We start from the raw sequence: 13465 nt of genomic DNA on the forward strand, positions 1-13465 counted from the left end.
CACAGATCTTGACAAATAAAGGGCGGTGTAATAATCCATGCCTGCCTTCTTTCTTATTTAATTGAACTAACATAAAAAATGTATTATTATGATTTTGTAAACATTATCCAATTTAAATACACATCTTTTTTGTCAAGTCTACTAATTTTTGTCTTTTTAAAGTCTTGTCTGTCTTAATATTTTTAACAACTGACTCTTTTAATATTCAGCCTGTTAAACCTATACTTAGTAAAAAAACAAACAATAAAACGTCATTTTCAGCTTAGAAATGCACGGGTTTATACAAAATGCAAAGGACAAATTTTGTTTAGGGTTTCCAGCATTAAAATACTCTGATAAAAAATGTAGTATTATTTTGAATATAAATAATCGAATTTCATTGGGTTAAATCACTTGACAGGATAAACGTTATCACAAGGCTGTTTATCAACGAATCATATAACAAATGAAGACAAAGGTTGGGGTTGCGGGAATGGATCTGATGGTTGTTAAATCCTGAAGTACTCTTGAAACAAAATAGCTTTATTTGAATCTACAGCATGATATTTTGTAACTAAACATAGGCTTGTATGTACAAGTTAAAGTACCCCTCTGCTTAGGAAACTGGTCGACATTTTTTACAAGAAATACACACAACACTTGTTGGATCGTCCTAAGACTGAAAACATCTCAATGCTAAAAAAATAAGATAATTGGTAAATAAATGAGACTTGTTAAAAAATTATGAACATTGATGTAAGCGTGTATTTTCAAATGATTTACAGAGGGGTTGTAGCCAGCGCCGTACACTACTCTGCCTACACTCGCTCTGCATGGAGATGCTTGTTACTGTCGTAGTCTTCGGAGAAGTCTTCGTTGGACTCTCGGCCGAGCCTTGGTGTGAAGGCAGACGGCGAGTCTGGAAAGATATATAACTTTACTATGAACTATAATGTCAACGTATTTAGTCTTTTTATCAGCCTCGTGGACTCTCAAGCTGTAACTGTAAGCAAATATTTCAATGCAATGCAATGCAGTGCAATAATTTTTTGGTCGTGAATTACTCGTTTCAAATTATCAAAACAGCACAATTGTGTCTGTGGATGGTCAGTTAACAAACAATACTATTATATAGGCATCACTGTTGCAGCTTATTTGTTAACAGGTAAGGTTCGGTTTCCCAGACTAGGACTTAACTTTGGATAATAAACAATTTGAGTTTTTTTTTACAGGATTCAGTACCTCTAAAAGTAAATTGGGAAACTTGGACATTAAAATATAGTTAATATAACAATAAATGGAGTGTAAATGTTATTGTTGACTTACACTTACTTTCTAAACCATTGTGCGAATCTTTGAAGTGCTTCAAGTGTGAGTCAAGGAGTATTGAAATAAGATATTGAAAAAATGAATATATAGTCCAGTGCAATTAGGTTTTGACCCGGACAAAATTGATAACACGCTGAAAATTTGTGGAAATGTTCAAAACAATGTCCTGAGTGGCCCACTCAAAGTCCCAAGAAATCCGAGTTGGGGAACGGCCGCCATCTTGGAAATTTAGATTTGTTACTGTATCTTTTGAATTAATTGTCCGAAATGCCTTATTTATGTCTCAAATTAAATGTTTTGGACTCATGGATAAGGGTAATATATAATTAAAGAGTTTAATATGTTCTAAGCATACATTTTATTTATATTTTAAAAATCTATAATAATGATATAAGTAATTTACAAAATATTTACAAAAACTAAGCTTTATCTCTTTTTAGCAAATTTCCCATGTAGGGAAGCTATTATAAGCTATAACCGTAGTACTCATGGTAAGACCTTGACCCGGGACCGATTTACTTTTTCGTTTTGACGTCCCTATAGGCCAAAAGCACCACCCGTTCAAATTCATTATATTTATGTATGTGTCTGTTAGCACGATAACTCGAGCAAAAATGATCGGATTTTGATGGAATTTGGTATAAACGTGTAAACCTAAATTTATTTGAACGAGTTCGCGAATCAGCATATGATCGGACAACGGGAACGGGTGTTTTCTCATTTTTGACCCTAACACCATCAATTAGCAATTTCTTTCCAAAATATTTTGTAGAGCTTAATTATTTAGTACTTTGAAGTGGTACTATGTGCCTAATGTTTACGGAGAAAATTCAAAAAATTTTAAATTCCTATGCTATTCTTATGGAGAATAAGTTAACTGTTGCATTTTGATTTTTTATGAGCATATTTTGATGAAATTTATAAAATCCGTTTATTTCATACTGAACTATTAATTTGAACAAAAAACCCCTTTTTACCCTCCCTGTTGCAGCAAACCTAGGTACTCGTTAAACTTACGCTATTTAAATAATGTATAAATATGATATTTTCAACGATACATTTAAATGTAAATCCAATCATGCAAATGGAAATACGCTTAGTATGCAGGTTTGCTGTGGCGGGGGTATTTTAATGGTCTTGTTAAAGCCATTAACCCTATTGAATTTTTTTGCAACCCACAATGCTTAGTCTTTGGATTTGGTTAAATATAAAAAATATAATATCCATTTAAAGATGATAACGCTTTAAAGAGGAAGGCAACTAATATCGCTCAAGCAATTATTGCTGGAGCTCTACCACGATCTTTCATATCGCCCCTGCTGCTCGACCTCCTTTACAGACGGTATGGCTCGAAGTTGCTGTTAGACATTCCATCGCAGCCACGAGTTTATTTGACATACAAGAAGGAAGAAGGTCGTCAATTTTGAGACTTCGATAGCTGATGACATCTCACCTTCAATAGATGACGGCGCTTACGTTCAGTTTGCCTTCGACAACGTGGATTACAACATTAAAACATGGATTACAAGATGGGAATGGAACTTTTCACGCCATGGGAAACATTCAGTGCATAACACCAGCAAAATGTGTCAATGCAAGTGCTCCTGTGCCACGATCTACAATCCCAAAAGCAGAATGTGTACTTCTTTTTAGCCAGTGACACCTTACCAACGTCCACCTAAGCCTGGGACATCTTTAATAGTGTGAGAAGATGTCAGTACAGCCCTTCCTGAACCAAAAATAGTTGTAGATGCTTGTCTTACTGACACCATATGGCTCGTTAACTACCAACTAAATGACAAACTAAGTCCAGGTTGGAATGGATTCATGGATGCTACTTGTGTACAACGACCATCATCGTCTTAATTGCACCACGATGCATGAATACTGCACTGGTCACGGATGTGCCAACCGTGCTAGTTGCAACGAAGCGGACATCACAAACAATAACATTTAACAGCAGGTAGTTGCATTATAATTTTCAATGCAATATTAAAATATAATGGTAAAAAATTAGAGCAACAATTTATAGATTATTCTATTTTTCAGATCGGAACGAACAAATTACAGCATTATATTTAACCAATTCCGAAACTAAGAATACTGGGTTGCAAGAAATGTCCAAATGGTTCATAGCTTTACCAAGTCCATTAAGAACAAAAGAGAAAAAGCTTCATTTTGTAAATAGCCTATTTTATAAATTTATATCATTATTATAGATATTATTTTTTAGATAATATAAATAAAATGTATGCTTAGAATGTATTAAACTCTTTAATCATATATCACACTCATACATTCCCTACATGAGAAATTCGCCAAAAAGAGATAAAGCTTAGTTTTTGTAAATATTTTGTAAATTACTTATATCATTATTATAGATTTTTTAAATATAAATAAAATGTATGCTTAGAACATATTAAACTCTTTAATCATATATTACCCTTATCCATGAGTCTAAAACATTTAATTTGAGACATAAATAAGGCCTTTCAGACAATTACGTCAAAAGATACAGCAAATAATCTAAATTTCCAAGATGGCGGCAGTTTTTTCAAGATGGCGGCCGTTCCCCAACTGGGATTTCTTGGGACTTTGTGTGGGCCACTCAGGACATTGTTGTGAACGTTTCCACCAATTTTCAGCCTGTTATCAATTTTGTCCGGGTCAAGGCCATGTTTTGTCTAACTGCACTGGACTAATAATTGTCCCAGGAAAAGTGAAATAAACATGAAAACTGTCAATAACTATTAAATGTTTATACATTTAACCTACAATCATCGAAAAGGTGGATAAAACGGCAAGTATAAAACAAACAAGGAAGGGGCATTCATAGTCCCCTTAAGTACCAAATGAAACAAGCAACACAATATATATGCGAGAACCAACTAAACACTTAGATCTTTGATGGCACCCATTAAATAGATAAAGAGAAACTGAATGTAATCTTTTTCTTAAAATTAACTTCACAAACATCAACGATTCTAAAACATCATTCGTACATGTACAATAATGTAAAATATCACATCGTACATGATTCGTAAATGCATCTGAATCCGGTCTTGATGAATGATGACATCTTGATGATGTTGATGAATAAATATTTATTTGCGTAAAATATTACTTTTCCCCACTGTTATTATGCTAAATAACGTATAAATTTAAAAATGATTGTCATTGTCCCCGGTAAAGTGAAATAAATAAACAAAAAGTGAACAAGTGAAAGTGAAAGTGAAGTGAAGTGGTTAGTGAAGTGATAAAGTGAACAAAAAAGTCGGAAAACTATGAAAAATGTTCATAAATTTAACGCAATATCATCGAAATAGTGGATAAAACGGCTGTTATAATAAACGTCAAAATTACGTCACTAGCTCAAAAATAAACAAAGTTTATTATTACTAAAATAAAAATATCATTTGAGAATAAAAATATTAACAGCAGCATCATGATCATATGTTTAGATTGTCTATTTTTATTAAGGGTAATTACGTCATTTTTGCAGCACCTGTAGTTAAGATTGTTTATTTATATTCGAGCCAATTACGTAATATTGTTTTCATTCATGATCCATACTCATTCTGTTTTAATGTCAGCGGAATACCCACATGATATTAATTGTTGGCCAATATTTTGGCGGATTGTTTATTCAAATACAACAATACGTTCACATATTGTTTTATAGTAAGAAAGCTGTTTTCAGTTTACATTTGAACTTGCTAATTTATTTGGTGATGTTAGTGATGTAATGGAAATAATTTAGCTTGCGTTATATGTGAGAAAACACTTTTGGGACGTTGCCGCGTTTAGCAGAGATAATGTTAAGGACTTTCTTTTTCAAATCACAAAGTCTTACAAGGAGAGACAGAGTGCGGGGGGTGAGAAGAAATAATAAACTGACACCAAACAAAACTAAGGAGTTTCGGTTCAGAAACAGAAAAATACTCAGTGCAAAAGTCGGCAAATCTTTGACTGGATCAAAGCTCGATTTGGTAATGTTGCGGCGGATGGACCTTTTACATCACAACCCACCTCGTTAAAGATTTTGGCAAAACTGTTTAAAACTGGGAAAAAATGAAGAGGTAGATTGGTGTAGTTTTTACAGGGTGGTATGGGTTTATCCTGTCATTTGTTTGTTATTCTTTATTATTGCTTTTGTAATTATTAAGATAGTCTGGAGATTGTTGTCGTTTTGTATTTACAATTAATTCAGTTTGTAACATTTATTCCTAAAATAAAAGTTGTAAATACGTTATAATACTTAATTATTTGACATGGTGGCAGCGGTTTAGTTTTTTAGCGAATTTCCCATATATGGAATAAGCTATTACCGTAGTACTCATGGTAAGACCTGGACGCGAGACCGATTTTTTTTTCGTTTTGAGGTCCCTAGAGACCAAAAACACCATCCGTTCAAATTCATATATATATGTGTGTGTGTCCGTAAGCGCGATAACTCGAGCAAAAATGATCCGATTTTGATGAAATTTGGCACAAACATGTAAACCTACATTTATTCGAACGAGTTCGCGATCCAGCATAATCGGACCATGGGAACAGGGGTTTATGGGGGGTTTTATGGGGTAAAAATGGGGTTTTCCCATTTTTGACCCTAAAAACATAAAATTTTAGAATTTCTTTCCCAACCATTTTGTAGAGCTTAAAAAAATAAATAATTTAGTATATTGAAGCATTGTTGTATGCCAAACGGTCACGGAGAAAATTCCAAAAATGCAAATTTAAAATTCCCATGTTATTCTTATGGAAAAAATGAAAACTGTTGTAGTTTACTTGTTTATGGATATATGTTGATCAAATTTGGCAAACTTATTTATTTCATCCTATACTATTGTTGTTTGGTTAAAAACACTGTTTACCTTCCCCGCAGCAGCAAACCTAAGCACTCGTTATATCTAATGTTATTTAAATTGGGAATAAATATGTCTTATTTATGAAAGTATTTTAGTAAATATGTAATCAGACAAGTTGAAATTCGCTTAGTCTGCAGGTTTGCTGCGGCGGGGGTATTTTTTATATGCCAAGAAACAATAGATTATCCAACAGAGGAAACAGTAAAATCAATCATCAGAAACACTAAATGTTCTAGAACCAAGACTGCAGCAAAATAGAAATACATCAGTCATGTTTTAACCTCCTGAACCTTTTGATTATAAATATCCAGAGTTATGGGAAAAGTGGTTTAAGCGGTTTGAAAGGTAAAGAATTGCATCAGGACTGGACAATGAACCTAAAGTAAAACAAGTAAGCTGCTTGATTTACTGTATGGGGCCTGATTCTGAGGATATCTTATCAACAGCACACCTCTCAGAAGGTGACAAAGCCTCATATGAATCTATAACAGAAGCCTTTGATTTACTGACAGAAAAATGTCATATACGAACGATCAAAGTTTAATTCAAGATCACATTTTCTTCGGGCATGTCTCCTCCAGGCACCAACTTAGCGATATTGTTGCAATTGAGATATATCTGGTCAAGCTTGGTATTGCGCCTTCCGTCAGGCGTGACTTCATATTCTGCTACATTTTCTATGTTGACAAAGTCGTCAAACCCAAAAATACATATTTACTAAAAATTTCATTGTGCCAAAAATCTCTTTGTCGATGTTATATGTTTGTTATTCTTTATAATTGATTTGGTAATTATTGAGATCGTCTGGAGATTATTGTTGTTTTGTATTTACAAATAATTCAGTTTGTAACATTTATTCCTAAAATAAAAGTTGTTAATACGTTATAAAACTTCATTTCTTGACAGTTCCATCACAATAAAAAAAGAGCAAAGATCGGTGGCCCAGATTGAGTAGTCGAGATCGGCCAGGCCAAGTTCGGCAATCGTTAAGTATAACCGTGGCAGGATCGTGAAAGCACAGTGGGATGCTCGGTGGAGTTACGAGAGGTATCAAAGTTGGATACTGTATCCCTGTACCTGACTGTACCAGGGCAATTTTAGTAAGACTAGTGTTGGTCCAACCAGGTTCAATTATCGGTGACCCCGATTATGTAGTCGAGATCGGCCAGGCCAAGTTCGGCAATCGTAAGTATAACCGTGGCAGGATCGTGAAAGGACAGTGGGATGCTCGGTGGAGTTACGAGAGGTATCAAGGTTTGATACTGTATCCCAGTACCTGACCGTACCAGGACAATTTTAGTAAGACTAGTGTTGGTCCAACCCGGTTCAATTGTAATCACACATTGCTGGCGCACATATCATTAGCTTAAAAGCCGGTTTAAGTACTTAACAGTCAACCATAGCAAAACTTTTTTGACCCGAATACCTGTTGCATTCAACCAACATTGAGCGTCGTTGGCGTAACATCCTGGGAACAGTTCCAAAATACTCCGGATAATCCAAGCAATTTCGGGGATATTTGGCTGAATACATTTTCAAGAACCTGAATTCTCCGGCCTACCACACTTAGTTTTTTGCCACTGCCAGTGACTTTTACAACCCGTTTAAATAATGCAAGTAACGGCATACATTACCGCTATCTGTTAAGGGCTAGTGAAATGTATATAAGGGCTAATTTACTAATATATCTATACTATTATATAAAAATCTAATGGTATCTGTATGTGTATTACTAATAGGTGCAAAAACTCCTAAACCAACTGGGCTTAAATTTTACAAAAATATACCTACCATACCAAGGACCATTATAGGATCATTCACATTTCGATACTGACCGTAGGCTTTGCCCCTTTGGCTTTAAAAGCTCTGAGGTGAACATTTTAAAAGTAAATATTGATAGGTCTCCATGGCTGCGATGAGAACACTTACAATGTTTGTTTACATTTGCTTTGACATTTAAATGTAAACAAGAAGAACTGCTTAACTGCATATTTCACAATTTCAGACAGCTGATACAAAGAAATGAAATGTAATATTTTCCATAACTATGAGGTAGGTTTATTTTAATCTAACCTTTTATCATGGATTATTTATTCTAAAACTATGTCAATGATTATAGAAAAAAAGATTCTATAACCGTTGCTGTATCAACTCCAGCTCTGCTTTGGATTTTTTAAAGCGTCTAAGTTATGAAAATAATGTTATTGATATGTTTTCATGGAAATAGTATGAAAAAAACAATACAGTATATAGATGTTTTGTATGAATTTGGAGGCTACTTTAAATAAATTCTAACTGCTTAACATGTGTTAGATTAACTTACCATAACTTGCACATCACATTGTTTTTTATATGCATATTTAGGTAAATTAAGTTATTGTGTTTTGCTAAACCTATGCTTAAATTAAACTAAAGAATATCATGAATAACTAATTGTACGTCGTTGATTTTTGTTTTCTAAAATCTGTTGTATATGTGTAACTATATTAAATTATCAAATGGTAATACAAAATACTCTTATTTTATCTTAACATAGCTTTCAGTTCACATTAATTTAATTGATAAATTTATTATTTGTGATTTGCCACGTCACTGATAAAATTAAACCAAGGAAAATAAAAAAACTAAGCAGTACACAGTGTTCTTTTGTTTCTAAAATCAATGCAATATCTGTTACTATGTTTGCTTAATGGTAAGTGTGAAAATGTAAAGACAATGGACATGGAACTGATTAAAAGAACTGGTTTGTATATTAAGTTGTTTGTTGATATTTTTGTAGAGTGAATCAGAGATGCAATGAAACATATACTGTACTTGCTACTACATTTTTTAGTCCTTGATGCTTTTATAATCATATTAGTTTTATCTGCTGTCTTTAATGCTAAATTATTTGTTTGACATTTTTTATAGTACCTATAGATATAGTTTCTTTAATATTTCATAAGACTGTATTGATAAGGCACAGCAATATTTCTAATGTTTATAACAGCTGACTTAATTTTGCTAATGATTTATTGTGAGTGAAGAAACTGAAGATGGAAGGATTTGTGATTTAATAACTATAAAGAAGAGTGAAATTAAAAAAATGTTCATTTAAATTTAATAAATAGTATTTTCGCAACTTCAAATTGGAATTTAAGATGTCAATAATAAATTAAAAGATATGTAATTGAGGGAGATGAAGGTAAATCATGTATGTCATTTATTCGAAGATTTGGTCAGTTTTTTCTCATATTTTTTTATTTATTTTCAGTTTTTTCTACACAAGATTTAAAATTAATCAAAACCAAAATGGTGGTATCCACTACTTACCAGATTTAAAAGTCATAACTTAAACGTTTCTATTAAGGCTATAAAAGTTGAATTTTGTTTCTGAAAGCGTTGGCGAATGTGTAACTATTATATGCAACAGATGTAAAAATTGAAATGTTTCTATTTTGTGTCCTCTTCCCGTTGCAAAGCACGGGTACAACAGCTAGTATAAAATATAGGTAGGCGTAATAGAAGTCAAGGGAGACAACAATATCAACAGCAATACCTAAAAAAGCTTATATTTTAGTTCAATCATCGTTCTATCACTAAAATGTAAAGTTTCGTACAGTTAAAATTCACGAGTAAAAATTTAAATGTTGGGGGCAGATAGCGGATTGTGGCCCTGGCCTTATTCAGGGATGTGGGGAAGACAGGACGGACTTTATGCAGGTTCGCGCCTGCCTTAAGAGTTTTGAAGTTAGGTTGGATAAGGAAGGCAAAGTGTAGGTTGTAGTGAAGCTAGTAATTGTCACTAGAATCCAGAAAATGAATGTCCTATTTCAACAGTAGGTTAAACAATGAAATAACGATTTAAAACATGCTTGTACAGTATTTTTAAAATCGTTCTTAAAGGAGGAACACATCAGCGATCCTCTCCCAAAACGTTAACAAGTCTACGGTTAAATAACAATTACAAGATAACTTCAATTGATTTTCAACAGGTCCTAGGAATGCGGAAACCACACACAGTGTTGTGTAAATGTTTGGAAAAAATCTTACAAGAGCACCGATTTTATGCAAGTGCAGTTCTGCTTTGAATATGTAGAAGTTAGGCCACGTTTCAAAGAATTGTACAGCACGACATAATACATATGTAGCCATTTTTCCTGTAATAGCCACAACTATACAAAAGTATCATTTATTTAGAGTTGTGGAATTCTAACTAGGAGCTTGATGGCTGTAATACGTTAAAAACTTACCAAAGTAAGAGAGAAGTCTAAAGGTAAATTCCATGTGAGATCATAGTAAAATTAAACTGTTAATGACGATAATAAATTAATATAAAATTATAACACTTAGTATTTGAAATTAAAGGTCGCATCCAACCCAAAAATTGCGGATATATAAAATCCCACGTTACATGTTGAATTTTATTAAAGAAGTTTTATCTGAATACAAAAATTACAATGACGTAAGTAGGATTTTGAAGCGGGGAAAACTAAGACGTTATTTATGAAACCCAATTACGTTTCTAATGTTCCGTTCAGTCTGTTTAAGTACAGTTTGAATAAGCAAATGTTTTTCAAAGACTAATTTCACTTTACTTGTATCGCAAAAGTTTTAAAAACTGTGTAACAAATTCTAAAATTGTTATTTAAAGGTTTATTGCGGACATTTTCCATCACAATGGTAAAATACCATACACAACGTTTCGGGATCTGACAATTTATCCCGTCCTCAAGTGAAACAACTTAACTTGAAAATATATCAATTAATTGTTAATGTTTCCTTTGATTTAAGTAATCCAACAGTGGTCCAGCCTTCACAAAATCACGTAACATATTTTCCCAATAGTAACCAGAACACTAATAACAAACGATGGATAGACACTGTTGTCCCTGTTGGTTAGTCTGAATGGAATTGTCCTTAATAATGTCTGACTGTAGAGTGGACTAAACACATCATCAGAGTAGCAAATTGCTTACATTCGACCACAGATTTTGAACAAATCATGCTTACCAAACGACACTGTTGAGTTACGCATACAGGGTAAATGATATAAGTGTGCCAGCTGTTTTTCTTTTCGAAAACTATTCAAAATGTCACAACTTTAACCATTATTATCTTTGAAACGGTTATGTTTATGAAGAAAAATACAAGAGTAAAATTGTCTTAAAATTACATTTTCTACCGGAATACATCGTAAAATACAAAGTGTTCCATAAGAAAAATCAAAGTTGGCGGCCATATTGGAAAAATGGTGGCTAAAATATTTTTTTAGACTTAACTACAATTTTTAAAATAAAAAATCCAAGGCACTTACCATTTAACTTTTTTTTATATCTATATGCAAACAATTTTTTCATTCTTTCTAACTACTTAAAAATTTGCGTTCACCAGATAAAGATGCAGTTTTTAAATAATAAATACAATAATTATTGTAAATCAAATGAGTGAGGGTAAAAAATATTTTTAGAGATAAAAGAGAATAGTAAAAACTGAAGAATATTTTATCTCTGTAGAGGTTCGTACCTCTGACAGCGATGACTGCCCACGGAGACTCGTGTCCGGGGTCGTTTCTCTTGCTGCTGCGGCCCAGGCGAGGACCAAACCACAGACCCGTACTGCTGTCACCGTCTCGCTTGGCTGCCATGTGGTAGCGTCCTCCCGGCAGACCGTGCGGCACTTGGGGTAGATCTGCTGTGTACAAAGAGCCAAACAAGAGTTTTTACGTGCTTATTAGCTACAAGTTCTTATACAGGGTGTTGAAAATGTCTGGAACCGACATTATATCTGGTGAGTGGTTAAAGAAAAACAACTGATATTTTGTGTACGGATATACTATAATTTTACCTATCTTTTGGTGCCTTATGAAATTTTTTATCACTTATAGGGAACGTCCTGTGGAGGATGCAGTATAAAGTTTTAATGGAAGCCTATGTCAAATGATACATCATTTTAAAGGCCACTTTTTTCCGAGTAAGGAGCCACAAGTTTCATCTCAAAAGGACCACCCTAGCAAAAATGGCGACTGTTTGAAATTTAAAAACATTGCTATCCGAACAGTCGCCATTTTTGCTAGGGTGGTCCTTTTGAGATGAAACTTGTGGCTCCTTACTCAGAAAAAAATGGCTTTTAAAATTATGTATCATTTACCATAGGCTTCCATTAAAACTTTTTACTGCATCCTCCACAGGACGTTCCCTATAAGTGGTAAAAAATTTCATAAGGCACCAAAAGATAGGTAAAACCATAGTATATCCGTACACAAAATATCAGTTGTTTTTCTTTAACCACTCACCTAGCTGGATATAATGTTGGTTCCAGACATTTTCAACACCCTGTATTAGGTAATGTGTAACGTGTTTATAAACAAGAGAATATACAGGGTAAATCACTGTTAAACACCCACTATTAATTTCAGTCAAACTGTTAGTCCTACAGAGGTGAAATGAAAGATTTTCCCAATAAACCAATCCCAAGGAATTACTTTAAAATATTTTCATTGCCATTTAAATGCAGGATGAACCAAAACCAGAGGTTCAAATATCACAATTTTGACAAATCCAAATATAAGTCACATTGTAAATAATGTTAAAGCTCTTGTTAATACAAACATGTTGGTGAAATCAGGATTTAAATCATTACATTGATTTCAAATTTGCGGCATTTTCTGTGAAAGTTTGATGCTGTTTTGAATACCCTATATATATATTTTTTTTATTCAGATATGTATACCCTACTATTTTCTCTTTACTCGAAACGCAATTTAAATCAACAAGAAGACGAGTTGTTAAGATAGGAAACCATACGAAAGATTAATACCTTAATTGTTGATGATAATAGTTAAACAATGCTGTCATCGTAGGTTAGCTTAAATGACGTTGCCCTTAACAGCCACATGTGGAGTAGTTCATACAATCAGAGGTGTAAATGGACTAGCTAGGTCACATTCATATATTGAACTTCGGAAAAACAACAAGGTTCTTAAACGCTATCAATAAACTTCAATATACATTAAAAAATATATTCCATAAATGTTATTAATTTTATATCAGCCTTGACACCTTTAATATTTTTTACTATAGGTAAGATTCACTTACTTTTGCCTGAAGGTGTCAGATGTTAACATATGCTGTACATGTTTCGAGCTACTTACAGCTCATCTTCAGCAGTATTCTTGAATTAAAAAAATCACATCAAACGATGTTTGTCGACTATTTACAGTTTATATATACACACACGAACACACGGAAATATATACAAAGAACATACACGCGTTTTGCAGTTGTAGGTACCGTAAACATGTTTGCGTA

At 33.3% G+C, this 13465-nt stretch overlaps 1 protein-coding gene across 1 annotated transcript in view; it reads right to left on the reverse strand.

Annotated features, from left to right (window-relative positions):
* Positions 1-504: 504 nt before the first annotated feature.
* LOC128984447 (uncharacterized) overlaps positions 505-13465 on the reverse strand; it is a 92782-nt gene continuing 79821 nt past the window's right edge. The window contains exons 4-5 of the mRNA XM_054403767.1: positions 11682-11849; positions 505-898 (exon numbers count right to left, since the gene is read on the reverse strand). Of these exons, the coding sequence (XP_054259742.1) occupies positions 798-898; positions 11682-11849 (269 nt within the window). The 3' untranslated portion in view covers positions 505-797. The remainder of the gene's footprint in view (positions 899-11681; positions 11850-13465) is intronic.

This window comes from Macrosteles quadrilineatus, unplaced genomic scaffold (genome assembly GCF_028750875.1).
Source record: "Macrosteles quadrilineatus isolate MER2022 unplaced genomic scaffold, UCM_ALF_1.0 Scaffold_2__2_contigs__length_208266976, whole genome shotgun sequence".
Taxonomy (NCBI): domain Eukaryota; kingdom Metazoa; phylum Arthropoda; class Insecta; order Hemiptera; family Cicadellidae; genus Macrosteles; species Macrosteles quadrilineatus.